Below are 22,802 nucleotides of genomic sequence, written 5' to 3' on the forward strand. Positions count from 1 at the left end.
AATGGCATGGCAAGCCGTTCCACAGGACTACATCCAGCATCTCTACGATCGTCTCGATGGGAGAATAGCAGCCTGCATTGCTGCGAAAGGTGGATATACACTGTACTAGTGCCGACATTGTGCATGCTCTGTTGCCTGTGTCTATGTGTCTGTGGTTCTGTCAGTGTGATCATGTGATGTATCTGACTCCAGGAATCTGTCAATAAAGTTTCCCCTTCCTGGGACAATAAATTCACGGTGTTCTTATTTCAATTTCCAGGAGTGTATTTTCTGATGTCTCTTCTACGATTCGGTCTGTAGGACAAAAATTTCATTTTTCCTCCTGCCATTCAGCTCAGGCATGAGAACCATCTTTCTTTGTTTTCCATCATTCTGCACTGTATTCCAAAGATATTCAGTTGTATCCACACACTGCCAAGTCTAAATGTATCCAGTCTGCTGCGCTGCAGGCTTTCACAGTTCTTAGGCGTCTCGTGTGGGACTCCTGTGCCTCACTTGAGTGTTTGGTGTTTGTTAGCCACGTGTCTGGGCTGTACAGCACGAATGGCACCGCTTTCAATTTAGAAAATGTTAGTGTCAATTCTTTTCCCACTTTTCTCGTGTAAGATTCTTCAGTCGATTTTCTCATATGGCCTTATTCTTACCCAGTATCCGATCTATATTGTGGTCAGTGTTGTGAGTCATGTTGGACACTGATTCAATAGGTCTTTTGCCTATAGATATTTTTATTTCAATTGGATTCTTGCATCCAGACATCATAATCTTAGTCCTTTGTGCAGAGATTTTCACATTATCCCCATTCTTCGACTGATTTTATTTTCCAGTCTTGCCCTGAGCTGTCATTCCCCAGTTCTGTCATCTATATAAATACTCAAAAATGTAGTGGTTAAGCTACAGATGTGAATGCTCTGTGACTGATACAGATTACTTCACATAGTAAGTTTTCTGTTCTCAGTACTATTTGTGTGCTGTGGTTTAAGCTTTTTATGACATCTGCAAGATGTACAGGATATCTTTGTTCAGTCATATCATCCCATAGGGTGGACCTTTTGACTTTATCAAATACTTTTTTTTTTATTAAAAAAGAATGCAAAGTATGTCTCGAGCTGAAATTCTCTTCTCCTTTCAATCAGTTTCTCCTAAGAAAATATGTTGTCTATCACAACTGACCCTTAGCAAATGCAACGTTTTTAGTAAAGCAACAAAGTGTCTAATATGGAATGTAATATTTCATTAATTTTGTTTCCATGTAGTTTATATTTAGTACTTATAAGCTCTTAAGTTTGTTGCCATATTTCTGTCACATTTAGCTATGATCAGAGCTTTTCTCCATCACCCTTTCCCTCCTCATGTCACTGTGTCTTGTTGGATGTTTTCCTGAGCAGTGGTGCAGTTGTTACATGATGTAAATATAAGACAAGTCACATTGCAGACGAGGATGTGACTTGGTGTGAGGACAGAGGATTGCTTTCCTCACAAAAGAAAGACTGTGCCCACTAGATAAATTAGTGAACAACAAGGAACAGATTGGGCTTTCTAATTCATTTTCTTCTTTGGAAATACCTGTAATGTTGAACTTGTTCATTTGAGGGAGTACTCTGCCTAATATTTCCTGTGTACATTTCATTTACTCATTCCATTGTTTGTATTTTTAATTATCATATAAATGTCTTACTTCACTAGATATGAAGGTTTAGACGCTTGTGGATTATGCTGTCAACAAGTGTCACATATCACACAAGTAACTTACGAAATGATTGAAGTGATGACACATGATATTTCTGTATAAATCTGTGTGCATAATGAGTTTGAAATTAACCAGATAAAACACAAAATGCTACTAAGTTAAGAATGTGAAACGACTTATGGGGGATGGGCGTATTATTAATCATGGGACTAGACTATGTTTTATTTTTTTATTTGTAATTTTTCACACTATTTCGTTTAGCCACAACTTGCTCTTGCGAAACATCGTAAAAATCGTTAAATGAGTGTAGGCTGAAGATCTCGGCACGAAAGCCAACTGGCGACATGTTAATGGAACATAGTTGATAAGTACATCAGAAGATTGTGTTTGATTTTTGTATCATAAATATGACCTCAGATTGTAACAAGTTAAAGTATCTTGTATGCCACTGATGGATTTGCTTCGAGATAATTAAATTAATGTTAACTGAAACATCTTTTGGCTCGTGCCAGGCCTCGGGTTTTAGTTCGCAGAAGTTGTCTGCCGCATGACCGTTTCGGCCACTGTAAGTAATCACCCGCTCTGAATTTTCGTAAATGTTAGCAGTGCTAGGTACAGTTCCTAAGCAGGAAGCCAAATGCCAAAATCTGAATCACAGAAACAAAGCTGATAAAATAAATAGAATCAAAATTTTTGCACGAAAAGAGAGTAACGGTTTCTTGCAGTTTTATGTTGTAGCCAAAAGTGATTGTCACGTTACATGAGAACCAACTTTTACTAAGCCAAAATTTAGGTTGTTACGAATACGGAACCTCCTTGCTGGTGCGATACTCGTGTCAGACTGCTCGGACTCTATCTGATGTTCACAAAAGGAGTGGAGAATTCAGTAGAACCGTGCGACACTGCGGTTCCCCCGATTCACCGGGAGACGTAGCACAGTGTGACCGGACTCGACGTGTCGCAGGTGCGGCCGCTGTCCAACATCCTGCCCTCGACCGCGACTACGACGACAAACCGGCCGGCGTCGTCCGTGTCGACGCAGACGGGTGGCAGTGTGACGGCGTCCCAGATGAGCCAGGCGCAGGTGCAGACGCAGAAGGTGCAGGTTTGTAATTAAACAAAAAATGTTTGGGAAAGAGGGCGAGTTGCAAAAATAAGTCCACAGTGCCCCAGAAAGCTGTGAGAAGAGATGAAAAAACTTTCTTTCTGATTTCCATCCTTTTTGTGCATTTATTTATAACATATTGAGACAGGGTTGGTGTCCAGTAGTTAGCTTCTCCAGATGAAGTATCACTGCTGCCATGACAGACAGACATGACAGAGTCACACTCGATTTGCTACCATTCTACTCCCATAGATAATTAATTTTTTCTTGTCATTTGACTACTTTCAATTGCAATGTAAAGCATACATCGTGTACACAAAATTGTCAAATTATTATTTGTGCACTATTTTATGCAACCTTACTATTGACATTATATGTTACAATGTGCTGCTTCTAATTGTATATTTAGTTTTGCCTAAAATCTAGTTAGTTGACCTTCCCTCTACAATGTACCCCCCTACAACGCACGGGTCAAAATGATCCGAGAGCAACAATTGTGCACGTGCGTTAGATGCAGGTGGTGGGGGAGAAGCATATAGCTAAAAAAAAAAAAATTATACTTCATTCTTTCATAAAAGTTGACATTTTGCACATAAAAACAGAGTTAGGTCATGAAGACCCAACCTTGTAAATCATGACCTGTCATTTCATGTTGTTGACTGAAGGTTAAATGAAATTGAAAATTGAAGTTGTTCCTGTAGGATCTAACCATAAAAGGGGCTAAGAGATATGACATTTTACTCACAAATAGGCCGTTCTCATTCGATAACCCTAGTTTCACCCTTTCCAATAACCAGTTTACTTTCTCTAAAAAAACAGTAACTAAGAAAATATTTGTGATTAAAATTTGGAGCTACCCAAAAATACTTTTGTTATTTAAACTTGTTTATTTTGCAGATTTGATATTATACAGGGTGTCAATAATTAAAATTCCAGGTTTCAAAATGCTGTCAAACGAAAACCACTGCTCAGGACGATGTCAAATTATTGATACGGGGGGAAGTGTCGTGGAACGTAAAAAAAAATTTAACAAAAATTTTGCCAGTAGATGGTGCCATAAGCATCTTAATGTTACTTGGGTCAGCTACAAATAACAGATGGATTGCATTACTACAACAATAGTTTGAGTTGCACATTACATCGTCCGTACTGTTCAATGTGCACGATTGCCCAAGTTCGGCAGTCGACAGTTGTGGCTCTGTTAGTTAGGTAAGCCCGTCTGTCATGGCTAGGTCGTACCACATCGGATGGGATACAACTGGTTTTTTACTGTCCTGAGCCCAACAAGTGCACAAAAAGCAAAATGACATTGGTTTTTAATTGTCCTAGGACCGAGAACTGCATTAAAAGCAAAATAGCCTCGGCTTCTAATTGTTGCGAGATTGGTGCGAGACGTATTCACCTGTCCACTGTTTTCTGCCACAAGTTTGAAATTGAGAAACAGCACGTTCCACAACCGATCAGTGTGCAGGGTGTCTACGACCCGGGACAACCGGGAGATCCGGGAAAAACCCGGGAATTTTTTCATCCGGGAGAAAACCGGGAAAAACCTAGGAATATTGTTGAATTCTGGGAATTTTTCATTGTTTTAGTTTTCAGTTTACTTTTTGTGATTTTGGCTAGTAAGAACCAATACTCTGGCAAAAAAAAAATTACTGTATCCCGCTTCTGCAGAACAATACTGCAGCAACAAAACATGAACGAGAGAAGAGAACGAAAATAAAACTTAAGTCGCGAAGAAAATACGCCATATACAACAACAAAACACAGTGCTCATACAAGCGTCTGCCAACAGCAAAGTGTGTCAAAGACTTTAGGAAGACTGTGCAGTGCTTCTTAACAACAAATTGCCTCCAATGAGCGTGACGTGACAGTTTTTTACATCAGAATCGTTTTAATGCAAGATCTTTTAATGTTTCATACGCACGAACATGTGGGCTTCCTGCGTCATCATAGCTGCCCAAGTGCAGTGACGCCTGTTATCTGGCGCTCTCTAGCAACTGCTGAAACGTACCTTTCTAACAGGTCACGGAGAACTATTGCGAATATTGCTTTGAAAAGCGGTACTTTCAAAGTAAATTTCCTTTTATGTAAGATAAACTATGTGAGAGAGTGTACGACGAATTTCTTAAATCACAGAGCGTTTGACTCTCATTTAAAAATCAACTCTTTGTGGATGGCCATACGAAGAGTTTTGAGCCCAGAAGATCAGACATTTACGTCGTTATTAAAAAATTTTACTGGCACATTTATGTGATGTATGATGCGCAAAAAAGACCAACAATATATGTGGAAGCTTAGCTTCTCTTGCAGCTTATTAATCTTAGAGACCAATATTATATGTGTTAGCTTTTCTTTTCTTGTAGCAACAATCGTACATTAATTTAAGCCATTAATTTTTCTTATTAATGTGTTCGCGCTATTTAAGAGTGATCTTGCTATTGGCTGACTACATCACGTGTCAAATGCTGTCATCAGCTGGCGAGATCATGTGACACGAGCTGTGACTGGCTCACAAAAGCGCGTCGCAATCTCGATTTTAATACTTCGGAACGTAACATCCAGTGTTTGGTGGAATTCGAATTTCTACCTTCGTAACACGAAAATATGCAGTGTATATGTTGCTGCACCCCCCATGAACCATGGACCTTGCCGCTGGTGGGGAGGCTTGCGTGCCTCAGCGATACAGGTGGCCGTACCGTAGGTGCAACCACAACGGAGGGGTATCTGTTGAGAGGCCAGACAAACATGTGGTTCCTGAAGAGGGGCAGCAGCCTTTTCAGTAGTTGCAGGGGCAACAGTCTGGATGATTGACTGATCTGGCCTTGTAACATTAACCAAAACGGCCTTGCTGTGCTGGTACTGCGAACGGCTGAAAGCAAGGGGAAACTACAGCCGTAATTTTTCCCGAGGACATGCAGCTCTACTGTATGATTAAATGATGATGGCGTCTTCTTGGGTAAAATATTCCGGAGGTAAAATAGTCCCCCATTCGGATCTCCGGGCGGGGACTACTCAGGAGGACGTCGTTATCAGGAGAAAGAAAACTGGCGTTCTACGGATCGGAGCGTGGAATGTCAGATCCCTTAATCGGGCAGGTAGGTTAGAAAATTTAAAAAGGGAGATGGATAGACTAAAGTTAGATATAGTGGGAATTAGTGAAGTTCGGTGGCAGGAGGAACAAGACTTTTGGTCAGGTGATTACAGGGTTATAAATACAAAATCAAATAGGGGTAATGCAGGAGTAGGTTTAATAATGAATAAAAAAATAGGAGTGCGGGTTAGCTACTACAAACAGCATAGTGAACGCATTATTGTGGCCAAGATAGACACAAAGCCCATGCCTACTACAGTAGTACAAGTTTATATGCCAACTACCTCTGCAGATGATGAAGAAATAGATGAAATGTATGACGAGATAAAAGAAATTATTCAGGTAGTGAAGGGAGACGAAAATTTAATAGTCATGGGTGACTGGAATTCGTCAGTAGGAAAAGGGAGAGAAGGAAACATAGTAGGTGAATATGGATTGGGGGGAAGGAATGAAAGAGGAAGCCGCCTTGTAGAATTTTGCACAGAGCATAACTTAATCATAGCTAACACTTGGTTCAAGAATCATGAAAGGAGGCTGTATACATGGAAGAAGCCTGGAGATACTGACAGGTTTCAGATAGATTATATAATGGTAAGACAGAGATTTAGGAACCAGGTTTTAAATTGTAAGACATTTCCTGGGGCAGATGTAGATTCTGACCACAATCTATTGGTTATGAACTGCAGATTGAAACTGAAGAAACTGCAAAAAGGTGGGAATTTAAGGAGATGGGACCTGGATAAACTGAAAGAACCAGAGGTTGTAGAGAGTTTCAGGGAGAGTATTAGGGAACAATTGACTGGAATGGGGGAAAGAAATACAGTAGAAGAAGAATGGGTAGCTCTGAGGGATGAAGTGGTGAAGGCAGCAGAGGATCAAGTAGGTAAAAAGACGCGGGCTAATAGAAATCCTTGGGTAACAGAAGAAATATTGAATTTAATTGATGAAAGGAGAAAATATAAAAATGCAGTAAATGAAGCAGGCAAAAAGGAATACAAACGTCTCAAAAATGAAATCGACAGGAAGTGCAAAATGGCTAAGCAGGGATGGCTAGAGGACAAATGTAAGGATGTAGAGGCTTGTCTCACTAGGGGTAAGATAGATACTGCCTACAGGAAAATTAAAGAGACCTTTGGAGAGAAGAGAACCACATGTATGAATATCAAGAGCTCAGATGGCAACCCAGTTCTAAGCAAAGAAGGGAAGGCAGAAAGGTGGAAGGAGTATATAGAGGGTTTATACAAGGGCGATGTACTTGAGGACAATATTATGGAAATGGAAGAGGATGTAGATGAAGATGAAGTGGGAGATAAGATACTGCGTGAAGAGTTTGACAGAGCACTGAAAGACCTGAGTCAAAACAAGGCCCCGGGAGTAGACAACATACCATTAGAACTACTGATGGCCTCGGGAGAGCCAGTCATGACAAAACTCTACCATCTGGTGAGCACGATGTATGAGACAGGCGAAATACCCTCAGACTTTAAGAAGAATATAATAATTCCAATCCCAAAGAAAGCAGGTGTTGACAGATGCGAAAGTTACCGAACTATCAGTTTAATAAGTCACAGCTGCAAAATACTAACGCGAATTCTTTACAGACGAATGGAAAAACTGGTAGAAGCCGACCTCGGGGAAGATCAGTTTGGATTCCGTAGAAATGTTGGAACACGTGAGGCAATACTGTCTCTACGACTTATCTTAGAAGAAAGATTAAGAAAAGGCAAACCTACATTTCTAGCATTTGTAGACTTAGAAAAAGCTTTTGACAATGTTAACTGGAATACTCTCTTTCAAATTCTGAAGGTGGCAGGGGTAAAATACAGGGAGCGAAAGGCTATTTACAATTTGTACAGAAACCAGATGGCAGTTATAAGAGTCGAGGGGCATGAAAGGGAAGCAGTGGTTGGGAAAGGAGTGAGACAGGGTTGTAGCCTCTCCCCGATGTTATTCAATCTGTATATTGAGCAAGCAGTAAAGGAAACAAAAGAAAAATTTGGAGTAGGTATTAAAATTCATGGAGAAGAAGTAAAAACTTTGAGGTTCGCCGATGACATTGTAATTCTGTCAGAGACAGCAAAGGACTTGGAAGAACAGTTGAACGGAATGGACAGTGTCTTGAAAGGAGGATATAAGATGAACATCAACAAAAGCAAAACGAGGATAATGGAATGTAGTCAAATTAAGTCGGGTGATGCTGAGGGAATTAGATTAGGAAATGAGACACTTAAAGTAGTAAAGGAGTTTTGCTATTTAGGGAGTAAAATAACCGATGATGGTCGAAGTAGAGAGGATATAAAATGTAGACTGGAAATGGCAAGGAAAGCGTTTCTCAAGAAGAGAAATTTGTTAACATCGAATATAGATTTAGGTGTCAGGAAGTCGTTTCTGAAAGTATTTGTATGGAGTGTAGCCATGTATGGAAGTGAGACATGGACGATAACTAGTTTGGACAAGAAGAGAATAGAAGCTTTCGAAATGTGGTGCTACAGAAGAATTCTGAAGATAAGGTGGGTAGATCACGTAACTAATGAGGAGGTATTGAATAGGATTGGGGAGAAGAGAAGTTTGTGGCACAACTTGACTAGAAGAAGGGATCGGTTGGTAGGACATGTTCTGAGGCATCGAGGGATCACAAATTTAGCATTGGAGGGCAGCGTGGAGGGTAAAAATCGTAGAGGGAGACCAAGAGATCAATACACTAAGCAGATTCAGAAGGATGTAGGTTGCAGTAGGTACTGGGAGATGAAGAAGCTTGCACAGGATAGAGTAGCATGGAGAGCTGCATCAAACCAGTCTCAGGACTGAAGACCACAACAACAACAACATGTTGCTGCACATCAAGGATCTTTCCAAAACGTGTTTTTTTTCCCTGACTTTCATTTTCTAAAGTGGAAATTCTACGCCGGTGTGTAAAACCATAAACCATAAAAGGATTGATAAGTGCCGAGAAAAAGTATACTGTCACTTAACATGGAAAAAGTATATTTTCACCCGGGAGAAAGTGTATTTTCAACCGGGAAATCCGGGAAAAATCCGGGAATTATTTTTCCTTGTCCATGTAGACACCCTGGTGTGTCCGAGGGGTCACATTCGGAATGTGTTTCGCAGTGCGTGCCTCAAGTTGAGCTACATTTCTAATTGGAGCATTGAGCACAGTGTCATTCAGATAATCCCACAGCGAGGAGCCGCGCACACTGAGGTCGGCTGACCTGGACGGCCGAGCTGTGGAGAAGTGGAGGCCAATAATTCTGGCATGTCTCAAATACCCCTGCAGCAACCACTCCGCTGGCTGTGCAATATGTGCGGGAGCAGAGTCTTCATAAAAATGACCCTACACGGTACAGGTAACATTACCCCAGGACTCGTCTCCTCAAAAAAATGTGGCCCCACGACGAATGTCAACCCGCGCCACACGGTAACCTTTGCAGAGTGAATTGGTGCCGGTTGACGGATTTTTCATTGCCGATATTCTGCAGTTCTGTGTATTGACTTGTCCTCGGAGAAGGAAATGGGCTTTGTCTGTCCTGTCCAGAGAATGTTCCACAACGATTCATTGTCCACTTCCGTGCGTGCGAGGAATTACAGAGTGAATGTTCACGTTCCTGAATATGTTCTTTTTTTTACGTATAGCAGTGGAGGATGTTCCCTAGGATTTTACGCACCGTGCACACGGGCGTGTCCAACATTTGGACAATTCCTCGTGCACTGTGCGTTTGCACACCACCGCCCAGTCCCTAAAGCAGTACTGTGGCCAGACGTTTGACAGAGATTGGATCAACTGCTTTCCTCCGTCTGCCACACTGCTGTTCGAAATACCTATCATTTCAAATTTTGTAAATATTTTCTTCAAACCCTTTGCAGACTTTCGACCGATGCCTTTTTTGTACCTTTGAGTGTCCAGGACTTCTGCAGATCTGGTGGGGCACGGTCACTGTTCCTGTCAAAGAGCTTTACCAGCAGTGCACGATCCTTCACGGAGACAGTCGTGGGTGTCGTGGATCGAACCTAGGAACAGCTTTGTGCCGCACATCTTACTCTGGCTCTTACAGCGCCATCTATTGGTCAAATTTTCATTAATTTTGCCTCCCATTCCCCTCCCCTTCCCCTCCCCTTCCACCCAATCAGTAATATGCTGTTTAAATTTGGTGTCATTTTGAGCAATCATTCTATTTCTACAGTGTTTCGAAATTGGAACTTTAATTATGAATATCCTGTACTTTTGTTGTTCTAATTTTTATGATTCAGAAAGTGCCTTTGGTTATTGAAATAAGCCACTAATTATCAAAGCATAGAAACTAGAGAAATTACAAACCTGAGAGTTTTACGTGAATAACGGTAATCCAGTAATGTAGTTCCTGATTCAAAAAATTACCCATATGCCATTGCTTGTAGTAAATTAGTTGTATTTAACCAATCTTAAAGAGTTTTCATATAAAAATATCAGAAGGCATCACTTTTCAGTGCAACCTTGCACAGTACTGTACCTTATTGCCATATTGCTGCTGAAACTATGCTGAGTGTGGCAACTATGTTGCGCTCACATAATCTCACAGACAAGCAGTGCAGCTCAATTCAGTTTCATATTGTGTAGCATAGGTTAATAGTTAAACCCTGTGTTTTCTTGCTAGCACAACTGCGTCTTGTAAAAAAAAATGTTCTCAGTTATTCAATTATTTCTGAGTAGCCATTGTTCCTGAAAATGACTGTACATGGTAAGCATGTTGTTGACCTTTCATTTATAACACTGTGTAATTTGCATAAATCTTTGCACTGGTGGAAATTGTGCATTTGAATATGTCTGTGTATTCTTGTTGTTACTAGCCAATCCTGTAAGTATTTAAAATATAGTGCTATTCTGCTGTGTAAATCTCTGTTTTTGAAAACTAGTTTACAATGAAACAGCAGTAACATGAGTAAACGTTACAAAGTCAGGGAGTTGTGGAGCAAGGCTGTCATGTAAAATGTTCATATTGGTGGAAGACCCACATATTAGAAAATTGATGGACTTTTCAATGTAACATGAAGCTAATTTCTTTTTTCTTCTGGGAGCTTTCCTTAGTAGACTATCCGTACAATTTTTGTAATTTACTACAGAATCATTGCTTTGTGGATGAATTGCACTTTTCAGTACTGGCTGTCAATTGCATTGTGATATTTTATTTTGTCACCTAGGTGTCAATTATTCTTCATTTTGTCACCATAACTGTTTCTGGGCTGTCACCCCTTTTTCTTCTTTCCCCAGCTGTTTGGATGATGACCTAGCTTAACAGATTTAAAAAAAAAAAAAAAATACAGTGATGCTCGCTTCCCAGAGACAAACAATAATTAAAATCACAGTAGTTCCGGGAATAAGCATAGGGGAGCAGATGCATCAATCCTGCACTACTGTCCTGGCGAGATTACAGTGGGTGTGGTTTGCTGTCACCTTCCTGTGACTTGCTGCAGACTGTCGAGCGTGTATCTGCGTCGTGTGGATGGTCGTGACGAGTGCTTGTTCAGTGTAGTGTTGGGCGTGTGCTGTCACAGGTGAAAGGTAGTGAGAGTGTGAAACCCTGTGCCGGCAGGTAACCTATTCCTCTCAGATAGCACTGATGGGGAAGTCTGAGCTCAGTGTCACCGTCTGTCGGACGGATCACCTCTGAAACCGAGGCACTGTGGAGAAGTTTCGGTTAAAAGGCAGGACAGTGGCGCAAAGACCGGCAACTGGGAACTTTTTGTTACCACCTCTCCTTCCCTTCTCGGCCAAATACCGAGGAGCGAAAATTTATTACCTCTGAGAAACTGGCATTTTGCCTAGTCGAGCACTGATGCACGGGTGTGTGTTAGTGACCCTCGCTACGGAGGCAGGTAGAAACAATAGAGCTGTATGGAAATACATGTTTTGTTTTGGACCACACAGGCTGTTTTCTTACTAATTTTCTACTCTACTGTGCCCGCAAAGTCCTTTACGGCCTCACCTTCAGGCATTAAGGCGCATTTACCTAAATGACATACATCCGCAGGTGTATCTTGATGCCGTACCTCGCTTGCCTCTCCCCTATTAATGTCAGACTCTTCTGTTTACTACATTAGAGTATGCTGTGGTGCTACAACAAGACATACTATTGGGTGAGTGCCTGGGGGTAGAGCCACAGAAAGGTTTAAGAATAGATTGCAGCTAAAGTAAATGACGATCAAATACAGGCGCCCGCTGTGGTCGAGCGGTTCTAGGCGCTTCAGTCGGGAACCGTGCTGCTGCTACGGTCGCAGGTTCGAATCCTGCCTCGGGCACGGATGTGTGCGCTGTCCTTAGGTTAGATAGTTTTAAGTAGTTCTAAGTCTAGGGGACTGATGACCTCAGATGTTAAGTCCCATAGTGCTCAGACCCATTTGAACGATTTTTGATCAAATACAAGTGGAAAATTAGTAAGGAAATACTGAATAGTGGCCAAGTCCCACATCTGACTGCGGTGCTACACATCTCTCATCGTGAAATACGACAAATATGGGATCACTAGGGCTCGTTTATGACAAATATATTGTGCAGACACTATCTCAGGCACGAACAGGTGAGAACCGAGCCTGTGGGGGGGTGGAGGGTGGGGGGTGGGGGGGGGGCAGGGGAGCAGAGTAGGGGAACGTGCCTCCCCTGACTCTCTCTGAGCTGGCCACCCGCTTCCGTGTCCTGCGCTCTTGCGAAAGCAGAATGACGTAACTGATCCCTTCCGGTGTCACGATTGCCCGGTTCGAGCCCCAGGGTTAGTGTCTTCGCTCACTTCAAAGTAAGAAAAGGAAAAGACAAGCAACACGTGACACGGAGCAGACTGTAGTACACGGAGCGTTCGGTAGTGGCTGCAGTGCAGTCGTTTGCTGACGGTCGCAGTGATAGTTCAGCTCTGACCTCTACCGGTATGTTATGTAACCGTACATCACAACTCTTGCCCCGGTAAAATCGCCACGTAAACAAACACTAATCGTGATAAATTTCTTGTATTTCACTTTGAGAAATGTGTAGTGTTGCAAACTGGTATCATGTTAGGACAAAACTGTCGGTGCTGAATGCAGGAGTACCCGAAAAATGTGCTAAAAGGAGGCACTTGGGGTTACAGGTGGTGATGTACGAAAAACATCACCAGTAATGATGATTTAAATCATTAAGATGAAATGTGTGCAGTGAACATTTCTTCGTGGTTGAAGAGAAAGACGTTAAATATGGTCAATAATTATTGTCCTCACATGGACACTTCACCATTTTATTCTTTATCCACATGTCTCAATATTGCTTGCACTCACTTCCCTTCCCCTCCTGTGGTCACATCGCAGGAGGGCACGAAAAAGGAGGGCACGAAAATGCATAATTAACCTTTTGTGCCACAGATCACGTTCAAATTTCATCAGATGGTTCTGAACTGTTGCTAGTGGTTACAGCCTGTACAAAAGAGCAAAAACTGTGGTCGTACTGTCCTCGAAAAGGATAAGACCGTGTTTAATGTGGATGCAACCCCACACTGTTCTTAGAGAAGGGCTGAAACGTCCAAAGGTGCCACCAGTGTCAAAAAAATGTCGAAAATGTCTTCATGTTGCTCACTGTCATTTTCGGCTTCAAAATGTGTGGGAGTTGACACCCCACGGAAACGGGCAGTTTCATTGACGCGCTTTATGCCACTCGTCAGAAAACTGCACAATTTTGGTGCCGGACATCACAGTTCTAACCTCCGCCACTGAAAAGGGGTGAAATGTGACCTTTTAAGCATACGACAAGTACTCGGTGACACTGGGCAGAATTGTGATGAAGTGTGATGCCAGTGTGACTTACATCCCACACAAACTCCTGAGATGCGCCCCTTTTCTTTTGCACGTATCGACACCACACCATCTGAAGAGTTGTCGAGTGTGAGAGTGACATCGCAGGGTGCATTGGCACCGTCAGACAGGAAAGTTGTACATGCCTCGAGCTAAATTTCAAACTTCTATTCATGATTGGAGACAATTACAGGGCTTTGAAAAAGTGATTCTTTAATTCTTTTGCACAGTGTACGAAAGAAAGAAAAATATCTAGTGTCTCGGTTGCAACGAGATAGCAAAAGATAGTTTTATAAGACCACTGTGTCTGCTAGACACAGTCTCTAATCTCACTGTTGCATTACCCGCTTGTGTCGGCAGATGAAGGGGCGCGCCAAGCCGGGCCTGAGCCGAGTCTCGCCCGCACCTGCAGTCACCCAGAAGGCCGACGCCGCCAACCAGACGAAGCCGCAGGGTGTCGTCCAGTCGGGCATGACGCCACCCAAGTGAGTCGCCGTCGAGGCTTTCCTCTCTCCTTCTCCGGCTCTGTCACCGTTCCTCCCGAACACGTTCTGTCGTAAAGAGTAGTGCCGTCGAGCTCCTGGCACGACGGCTTTGAATTCGCGTTCCCTGTCTACCTAAATCTTTCCTGAGCTTTTGGCAATAGCTGTACATTCTCCTGAGGTGCCCCACTTACTGCTGTGTGTTGCTTTTGATGAAAATATAGATTTTAGAATTAATTATTTTATGCCGTTTCCTTTAGTGTGAAGCTCAGATCGATTGTCAGGTTAGAATCTTATCGCTTCAGTGTTTCCTTGCGAGTTCCAGTTCTCTCTTTAGTCTGTGACACTGAAATCTGAATCCTCATATTTTTGACCTCTACTTCAGAATTGTTAACTTTTCTGTTGTGTACCATTTAACATAGCATAGAATTTTGGAGCTCTGTCTTTTGGGTATAGGATTCTGCCGAATACTGCAATGCCCATGACACCGGAGAAACAACAACAACAGCAGCAACAGCAGATGATCAACAAAACACTACAGCAGCAGCAGCAACAACAACAACAACAACAACAGCAGCAACAGCAACAGCAACAACAACAGCAGCAGCAACAGCAACAAGTGATGCTGCAACAACAACAGCAGCAGCAGCAACAGATGCAGCAACAACCGTCACCACAACAGCAGCAACACCAACAGCAGCAGCAGATGCTAGCTCTCCAACACCAGCAGCAACAGCAGCAGCTGCAGCAGCAGATGCTGCAGCTGCAACAGCAGCAGCAACAACAGCTCCAAGCGCAGGCGCAAGCGCAGGCACAGGCTCAAGCGCAGGCCCAAGTACAGGCACAGGCTCAGGCTCAGGCGCAAGCGCAAGCTCAAGCCCAAGCCCAAGCCCAGGCCCAGGCCCAAGCTCAAGCGCAGGCACAAGTGCAGGCACAACAGGTGCAGGCTCAGCAGCAGATGATGCAGCAACAACAGGCTCATCAGCAACAACAACAACAGCAGCAACCACAGCAACAGCCTCAATTGCAACCTCAGCAGCAACAGCAACCACAACTACAGCAGCAGCCACAACAACAACAACAACCACAACCACAACAACAGCAACAACTACAGCAGCAGCCCCAACAACAACAACAACAACAACAACAACAACAACAAGCACAACAACCCCAGCCTCTGTCGCAGCAGCAGCTACAGCAGCACATTCAGTCCAAGCTGCCCCAGATTGGTGAGTACACATTGTTTTGTGGGACACTCGCACAACATATTTACTCGTAAATAAAATTTGTCATAAATAATGTACAGGCTCGGACAAAACTAAGGAAACACCACAATAAATACCTGCTCGAACATAAATGCAGATGCAGGCCGAGCCTGCAGGTTGTACTGTCGTGTTTGACCTCGGGTGGCACCCGTGCAGTGTCCTCGATACATTTAGTGTCAGTTACAATCGGAACAGGTGATCTGTGTTGTTATAAGTGCACTGTGTCAGAGCTCGGTGCATTCGAACGCGGGCAAATTGTCAGTGCTCGTACGGTGGGTGCTCCCTTAACTGGGGTACGCGAAGTGTTTGGCGCTCTGAAGTCTTGTAACCGTACAGGGAACGCAGAAAAGCGTCACCTCGTAAGTCAAAATGCGGACGAAAGTCTGCGACGTGCGATCGTGACGGACAGTCGTCGGAGACGATCGTGACAAAAAATAAAAGGATGACAGATGGAAAAACTTACTGCAGGACTGTACCGTAGGTCACACTCGCAAATCCTGTCGGCACCTAAACAGTACGAAGAAAATTTCGTAAGGAGGGAATTGCCGGGTGAGGTGGAATTCCAAAGCCACTCGTCAGTGACGCAAATGCCCGTAACAGGAAAATGCGGTGCTGAAGTCGTAAAACTTGGACTCTGTAACAATTGAAGGGAGTCATTGAGTCACGTGAATTCTGTTTCGAACTTTCCAACTTGTGGACCAATTTATGTGCCAAGTGTGGAACGTGGTGGGGGTTCGGTGATGACTTGGGCAGCCATATTGTGGTGTCCTGTGGGCCCTACGGCTGCTCTGCACAAGGTTTCATCACCTTCGAGGATTAGGTGACCGTTTCGGACGATCAGATCCGTCCCACGTTACAGTGGGGAACTGAGTTTGGCCAGAAAATTAAAATGTGTGCAAGTAACAAATCAACTATACCCCATTAAAAATCTTTAATGCCATTAAAATTTTTGATACTTTGCCTTTGGTGTAAATTGAAAGTAACTTGTCACAAGCAGAGCTGTTCTACCACATCTACCATTTCCTCTCCAATAGAAAGTGCTGGTAGTATCCAGAAATCACACCTGACATAGTCCTGTCTTTGTCAGGCCTCTGTTCAGTTACACACAGGATATCAATATCGGGTTTGGGACTCACCAATTCAGTCTGGACTAATCTACTTTTCAGGGACTGAAGATTGTGGTGTAATGGTTCAACAGTCTGGAATCCTTACTTGCAGATGACACTTCATCATTAATGGGACATTTGTTTTAAAAGAAATGTTTTCATAAAACCGCTGGGACGATCTTCGCCACCACGAGATTTTGTAGTAGGTGATGTAACAATTTTTGTCACATCTACTACATTTGACAGAAAAAAGGATTTCATGTCTTTATTTCAACTGTTTTTCGTGTTACAATTTTTTTAAAGACTATTTGGATGAAGATACGGTGTAGTATGATGCATTAAGCCAGTGCCGCTGACTCAAAACTACTGACGTTCAGAAATAGTTTGCACAGATTGGAAAGCTGTTCATTTCCATGTTAATCTCTTTGTGCACACATCACAGAGTAAGGAGTCGTAGCAGTACAATTACAAAGGTAACATTTCTGCACGTCAGATAACCTGAGCGCTCATTTAGCTCTCGAAAAGCAACTGATGTTTCGTTACTGTATGTAAGCTATGTTTGGGCAATAATGGCACTAAGTCCATGTAAACTATTTGGTAGATCAGAATTGTAGATCACACCAAAATACCAAAAGTAGGACCTTCCTATGTTCATACATTTCCATGTCTTGTAGGGTTCTCAGAAAGCCCGGGACGACAGCCTCGGAACTGTGTCCTTTCGAGGGTGTCTCGAGCCGGGGAAACGACGGAAAGTCGGGTGGAGTGAGGTTGCGACTGTAAGGGGGCTGGAGCAGTGTTTCCACATTGTTTTTTTTACCTGATAATCCGTCATTGAGAACGCCGTGTGGCTGGTAGCATTGTCGCAGTACAGGTTACGGGAACAGGTGTCGTGTGCCCTGATGTTTGCAATCCTTTTTCTTTTTCAGCATTTTGAGCATGTCCACATAAAAGGCAACATCGATATTCTGTCTGGCATGTACAAACTTGTGGTGGATGATACCACTGGCATTGAAAAAGATAGTGGTCATTCCGAATGTTAGTGCTATCATTTTACGGATTACACACATTGCGTCCTTCACAGCGTGTGTCTTGCACTTTCTCTCTCTCTCTCTCACACACACACTCTACTTTTACTTAATTTTTTTTTTTATGTGCTTGAGCTATTCCTGACCATGAACAGCTAGTAATATGTATCTGTCTTCAAATACCATGATTGAATTTACAGACAAATTGGAGTATTTTCAAATTTTTACAAATTTGAGGAAAAGTGCCATTTGGTACCACAGTAGCTACATCTCGGGGAAGGCAAACCGACAAGTACACAGTAGGTCATACGCAAATTGGGACCACACGAGTCTGCAGAGCGTACGACATTACTGAAACCGACGAGTTCTCCACTTTTGTTAGAGGCCCGAGGCCATCGCTCGTACCTGACACGCCCGATCTGTGAGTGTACTCGCATATTTGGAAGTGTAAATACTTTTCAGAGCCTGACGAACCTCGCTCTGCCCACAGTGATGCCGACCGTGCAGACGCAGACGCAGACGCAGACGCCGGCTCCCGCCGTGCTGCCGGTGGACACCCGCGGCCCGGCCGCGCTGCCCGCCGCCGCGCCTGTCGTCACTGCCACCGCGGCCGCCCCCGCCGCCACGCCTCCGCTGTCTGCTGCCGGCCTGCAGCAGCCTGTCGCACACGTAAGTGCACGCGTGCACGCTCTCCTAGCAGCCGCAAGTTTGTTTATTGGGGTCTGTATAGTGGTAGGAATGGAGGTTGTCACCGGTGGTGTTGAGTGGTCGACATTTACCTACATTAACATTGTTTGGTCTGGACAGTATCCTCAGTCTGAGCTAATTCAACACTGTAAGAACACACACACACACACACACACACACACACACACACACACACACACACACACAGTGTCTCTCTCTCTCTCTCTCTCTCTCTCTCTCTCTCTCTCTCTCTCTCACACTGTGACAGTCCTGCCATCTTGGTGTCAGCACAAAAAATGTCTGACAGCCTCGTCAATCATTTTCCATACTTTGTAATATTGTACAGGTGAAACACTAACAGTGGGGCACTGCTTCCAAATAATGCAGGTGAACACTAGTTCTGGTGTTGAAATAACCATTTATTTTGCATCACAAATCATTTGTAAACAGCTGCTGGCTCAGACAGTGACAAAAGTGTGTAAAACTTGTGCAGCCTGACAAGGGTATTGCTCACTCTAGCCAGGGCAGTGTACTCTTTTCTTCTGCCATTGGTGGTCTTCGAACTGCAGCACAGCTGGTGAGGAAAGTAGACACTGTCCGGAGTTAGTCGCGAGGAGTGTGTAGACTCGTGCAGGAGTGAGGATTTGAGGCGTGTCGACACATTAAAGACATTAAAGTGGACATAATACAGTTATTGGACAGGGAAGAGACCGAACAATATCACAAGTAATATATGAAGAACATATCTTGGGTCAAATTATTCGTGTAACTGTGAAAATAATCAATGGTAATGGACGTACATGTACGAACGGCAGAATTACAATTTCGACGGGATGCACATAAGAGCTAGAAATTGTAGTGACTGATACTTGTAAATAAATTCCAAAATTATTGTGAAACTTGACTCAAATCATTATTATTCAGTATTTTCTTAGTACATAGTACTAATGATGATCTTAACTGGGGTTATATCAGTCAGGACACCTGGTCACGATTATTAAAAAATGAATATGAACTATCGATGTGAGCCCTGCTAGTATTTAAACAGTCTGACGGCTGAAAATTAATTATTGTGATATCAGTCTACAAGGCATTACGCAGTAGTTGTTCACGTGTACATCTACAGTTCCATTCGCCACTGCCGCAGATGCTCGAGCTGTTGCCGTTTGGAATCGGAGCGGCAGACGTTCGGCACGTGTGGTACGCGCGCACCTCTCTCTCCGTCTTGCCTGTGCAGCCCCTTCCTCTGTCACTGTCCCACCACCAACTACGTTTACATGTTTACTGGAGAACTACATTCCACACATTCACCTGAGGCAGGGTGTATAAACTGCAATGGCACAGGACAGCTCCACTGTCCCTGCTGCCTACGAGGTCAGTTCTGTATGTTCCTGAGTTATGAATGAAGGTGGCATCTTTTTTAAAAACCCAAGTCATTTATTTTTCACCACAGCTCCTTTTTGGGATATGCACTTCCACTGTATCCTGACGAGTCTTCTTTTAAAAAGAATCCTAGCACAGTGGACTCTTTAATGTTTCAGGAGCAGGCGCGTGGCATATTACGGATGCAGCGATGATAAGTTGTCTTTGATTTATCATTTATTCCACTAATTTACATTATGTGACAAAGTGATTACAAGTAAGATTTAAGCTTACTCTTAGCAATAGTTCCGTACATATTTACAGATTCTAATTTGTTACACCTGAATAATTTACTTGCAAATTAATTGTCTTCAACCTCGGGAGAGAGAGAGAGAACTGTTGATTGAGAGTGACCTTTGCAGACGAAATCATTACAAGAGCCACATCTTATTGTTATAGGGCTGTTCTTTTCCCATCCACATGTACTATTTTCCCTCACTGGTTGCTCTCATTACACAGATACATGCTAACATCAGTTGCCAAACGTGGTATCGCATATATTTCAATAAGATGTGGTTGCACGAGTTGAAAAGAAGGGTTTTTTAGAAAAACTCGATGTGGGTGTTTCCCAGTCTTCTGATTTGCTCAAAATAACACCTGCGCATTGATACCAGCCGCATTCGACAATGGGTGCTATACAGCCATTGTCAGTCTTTTTGTGTTCGAGTTACTGAATATTTATTGCACATTTGGTAGACACTATCAACCCCACCCTTTTGTATAAAATCTGGATAACAGAAAAGTTTCTTGAACACTGGACCACAGCCGTAATCCACCCACTCCACAAAAAAACCCAAATAATTACACAGGTATCTCTCTCTTAGATTGCACATACAAGATTTTCTCCAGAATCCTGTACAAGAGGGCCAAAGAGGAAGAATTAAGTGAATGCCAAGGAGGCTTCAGACCTTGGAGAAGCTGTGCAGAACAGATCATCACTTTAAAATTAGCCATCGAATAGTACAAGAAACGAAATAAACCTCTTATAATATCCTTCGTGGACTTCAAAAAATCATATGACTGTATCCGTAGACCTTCACTATTAAAAGTTTGGAAGGTAGGAGACGATGAGGTACTGGTGAAAGTAAACTGTTAGGATGGGTCATGTGGATAACTCAAATGATAGAGCACTCGCCCATCTAAGGCAAAGGTCCCGAGCTCGAGCCTCGGTCCGGAAACAGTTTTAATCTGGCAGGAAGTTTCACATCGGTGCACACTCCGCTGCAGAGTGAAAATCTGATTCTGATTACTATACTGTCAGCAAATCGAATACAGTGTATTTGTTTACTATTAGTTTTGATACTTTTGGAACCACATTTAATTGTTTTTATTGGAATTTATGCAAATAAATATGGAGAGAGGACAGAACTGTCAGTCTTGCTAGTCTGTACCCGTTTTATAGAGTTTCTCAAACTGTATTCTCCAGTCCGCCCTGTCAAAAGCCTCATCTAGGTCACCGAATGCGGAGTGCTGTTCGTCCGAGTTCTCCTTTCCACGAGCATTCGTAGTGTCAGTGTAGCTCCTTTGGGCCCTTTCCCTTACCTAAGACTAAATCGGTCGTCAAAATTTCGTACAGAAAAATGGAGTCGACAGTTCGGATCGACACGCGAAATGACAGTACTGATGCATCACGCCGAGATACGATCTTCAAACCTGTGTCCGGCTGAAGGTGAAGGTGTACACGAATTTGAGAACACCGGCAACAGTGAAAGGTTCGAAAGCGCAAATTGCCCGGACGCGGTGCAGGTGCAGAGCCAGCCGACGTTGGCCGTGCCCGCCACTCCGACGACGGTGACGCCGTCGCAGACGCTGCCCGTCGCCGTCGCGCCGGCCGCCCCGCTGCCGGTGCCCGCCCCCCTCGCAGTCGCAGTCGCGGCCGAGGACGAGCGGCAGCAGGTGACCCTGGGGCCGCCCGCGGCGGAGGCGCCCGTCCAGGCGGCAGCCCAGCCGGACGTGGCCGTCGGCCAGCAGCCCGTGGACGTCGACGACCCGGTCGCCGTTTCTGGTGAGTGAGAGTGCGAGTGCGTGTGCGTGTGCACCTTTGCAGTTCGGTGGGAATTCGCCCGGACCTGTCCGCCGCTCGTGGTCCTGTGGTTAGCTTCGCTGCCTCTGGATTACGGGGACCTGGGTTCGATTCCCAGCTGTGTTGCGGATTTTCTCCACCTGTGGACTGGGCGTTTGTGTTGTCCTCGTCATTCAGAAAATGGTGATGATCCAAAGATGTTTATAAAATCACATTAAGGGTTATTAGAGATGAAGGTGCTTACATTTTGATTAATAATTTTGACACTGTACAGCCCTTTCCATAAATTTCTGTTTCATAATTTTGCTTATTTTGTATAAAAATTCCATTACATTTGTGGATTTCTGTCATCGTGGGTTTTGTATTGCTGATTTCACTTAACAGAATTATGTATGCACAGAATTTCAAATTGTACAGTTTTGTAATCTTGCATTAAAAATATTGCTGTCTGCCAATCAGTAAATTACTTCAAATGATTTCAGATAATGGTTAATAAATGTAGAAGGACAACACAAGTTAAAATGTATTGAGTAGTACATTAAAATAGTGTATGTCTACTCCTGTATAAAACTGGTACTGTAAACTCCCCTAATTGATATTGTATGAAATCTAATGCCTTACAAGGACATTTGACACACAAGTTGCACTATTACTGACCTTAAAGAGTTTCTGTAGAAAAACGACATGCTTAATGTAACATATTGAGTACAGTGAAGCTGAATGATCAGTTTCCTCACTCTGAGGCTCGTCACATTTTTGAGAGATTCTCAGAGTCTCATTTCACGGTGCAATTATGTCAAAATCACCTGATTTAATTTGACTACATTCCATTATGCTTTTTTTCTTCTTTTCTTGTTGTTCATTGTATATATATAAAAATGGGAATTCTCTCTGAGATGGCAGTGTACTCCAAAGTGTACTGAAGAAGAGGTTGTACAATGAACAACAAGAAAAGAAAGAAAAGCATAATTGAATGTAGTCAAACTAAATCAGGTGATTTTGAGATAATTGCAACATGAAATGAGACTCTGAGAATCTCTCAAAAATGTGAAAAGCCTCAGAGTAATCCTAATCCTACTCCTAATGATCCAACTCCCCAAGACACTATCCAAACTGAACCC

General features: G+C 43.2%; 1 protein-coding gene across 1 annotated transcript in view; it reads left to right on the forward strand.

Annotated features, from left to right (window-relative positions):
- The window catches only part of LOC126108379 (polyhomeotic-proximal chromatin protein-like), a 390,515-nt gene that overhangs the window by 332,330 nt on the left and 35,383 nt on the right, over positions 1–22,802 (forward strand). The window contains exons 12-15 of the mRNA XM_049913592.1: positions 2,652–2,792; positions 14,032–14,156; positions 19,384–19,436; positions 21,523–21,663. Coding sequence (XP_049769549.1) covers positions 2,652–2,792; positions 14,032–14,156; positions 19,384–19,436; positions 21,523–21,663 — 460 coding nt within the window. The remainder of the gene's footprint in view (positions 1–2,651; positions 2,793–14,031; positions 14,157–19,383; positions 19,437–21,522; positions 21,664–22,802) is intronic.

This window comes from Schistocerca cancellata, chromosome 11, assembly GCF_023864275.1.
Source record: "Schistocerca cancellata isolate TAMUIC-IGC-003103 chromosome 11, iqSchCanc2.1, whole genome shotgun sequence".
Taxonomy (NCBI): Eukaryota; Metazoa; Arthropoda; class Insecta; order Orthoptera; family Acrididae; genus Schistocerca; species Schistocerca cancellata.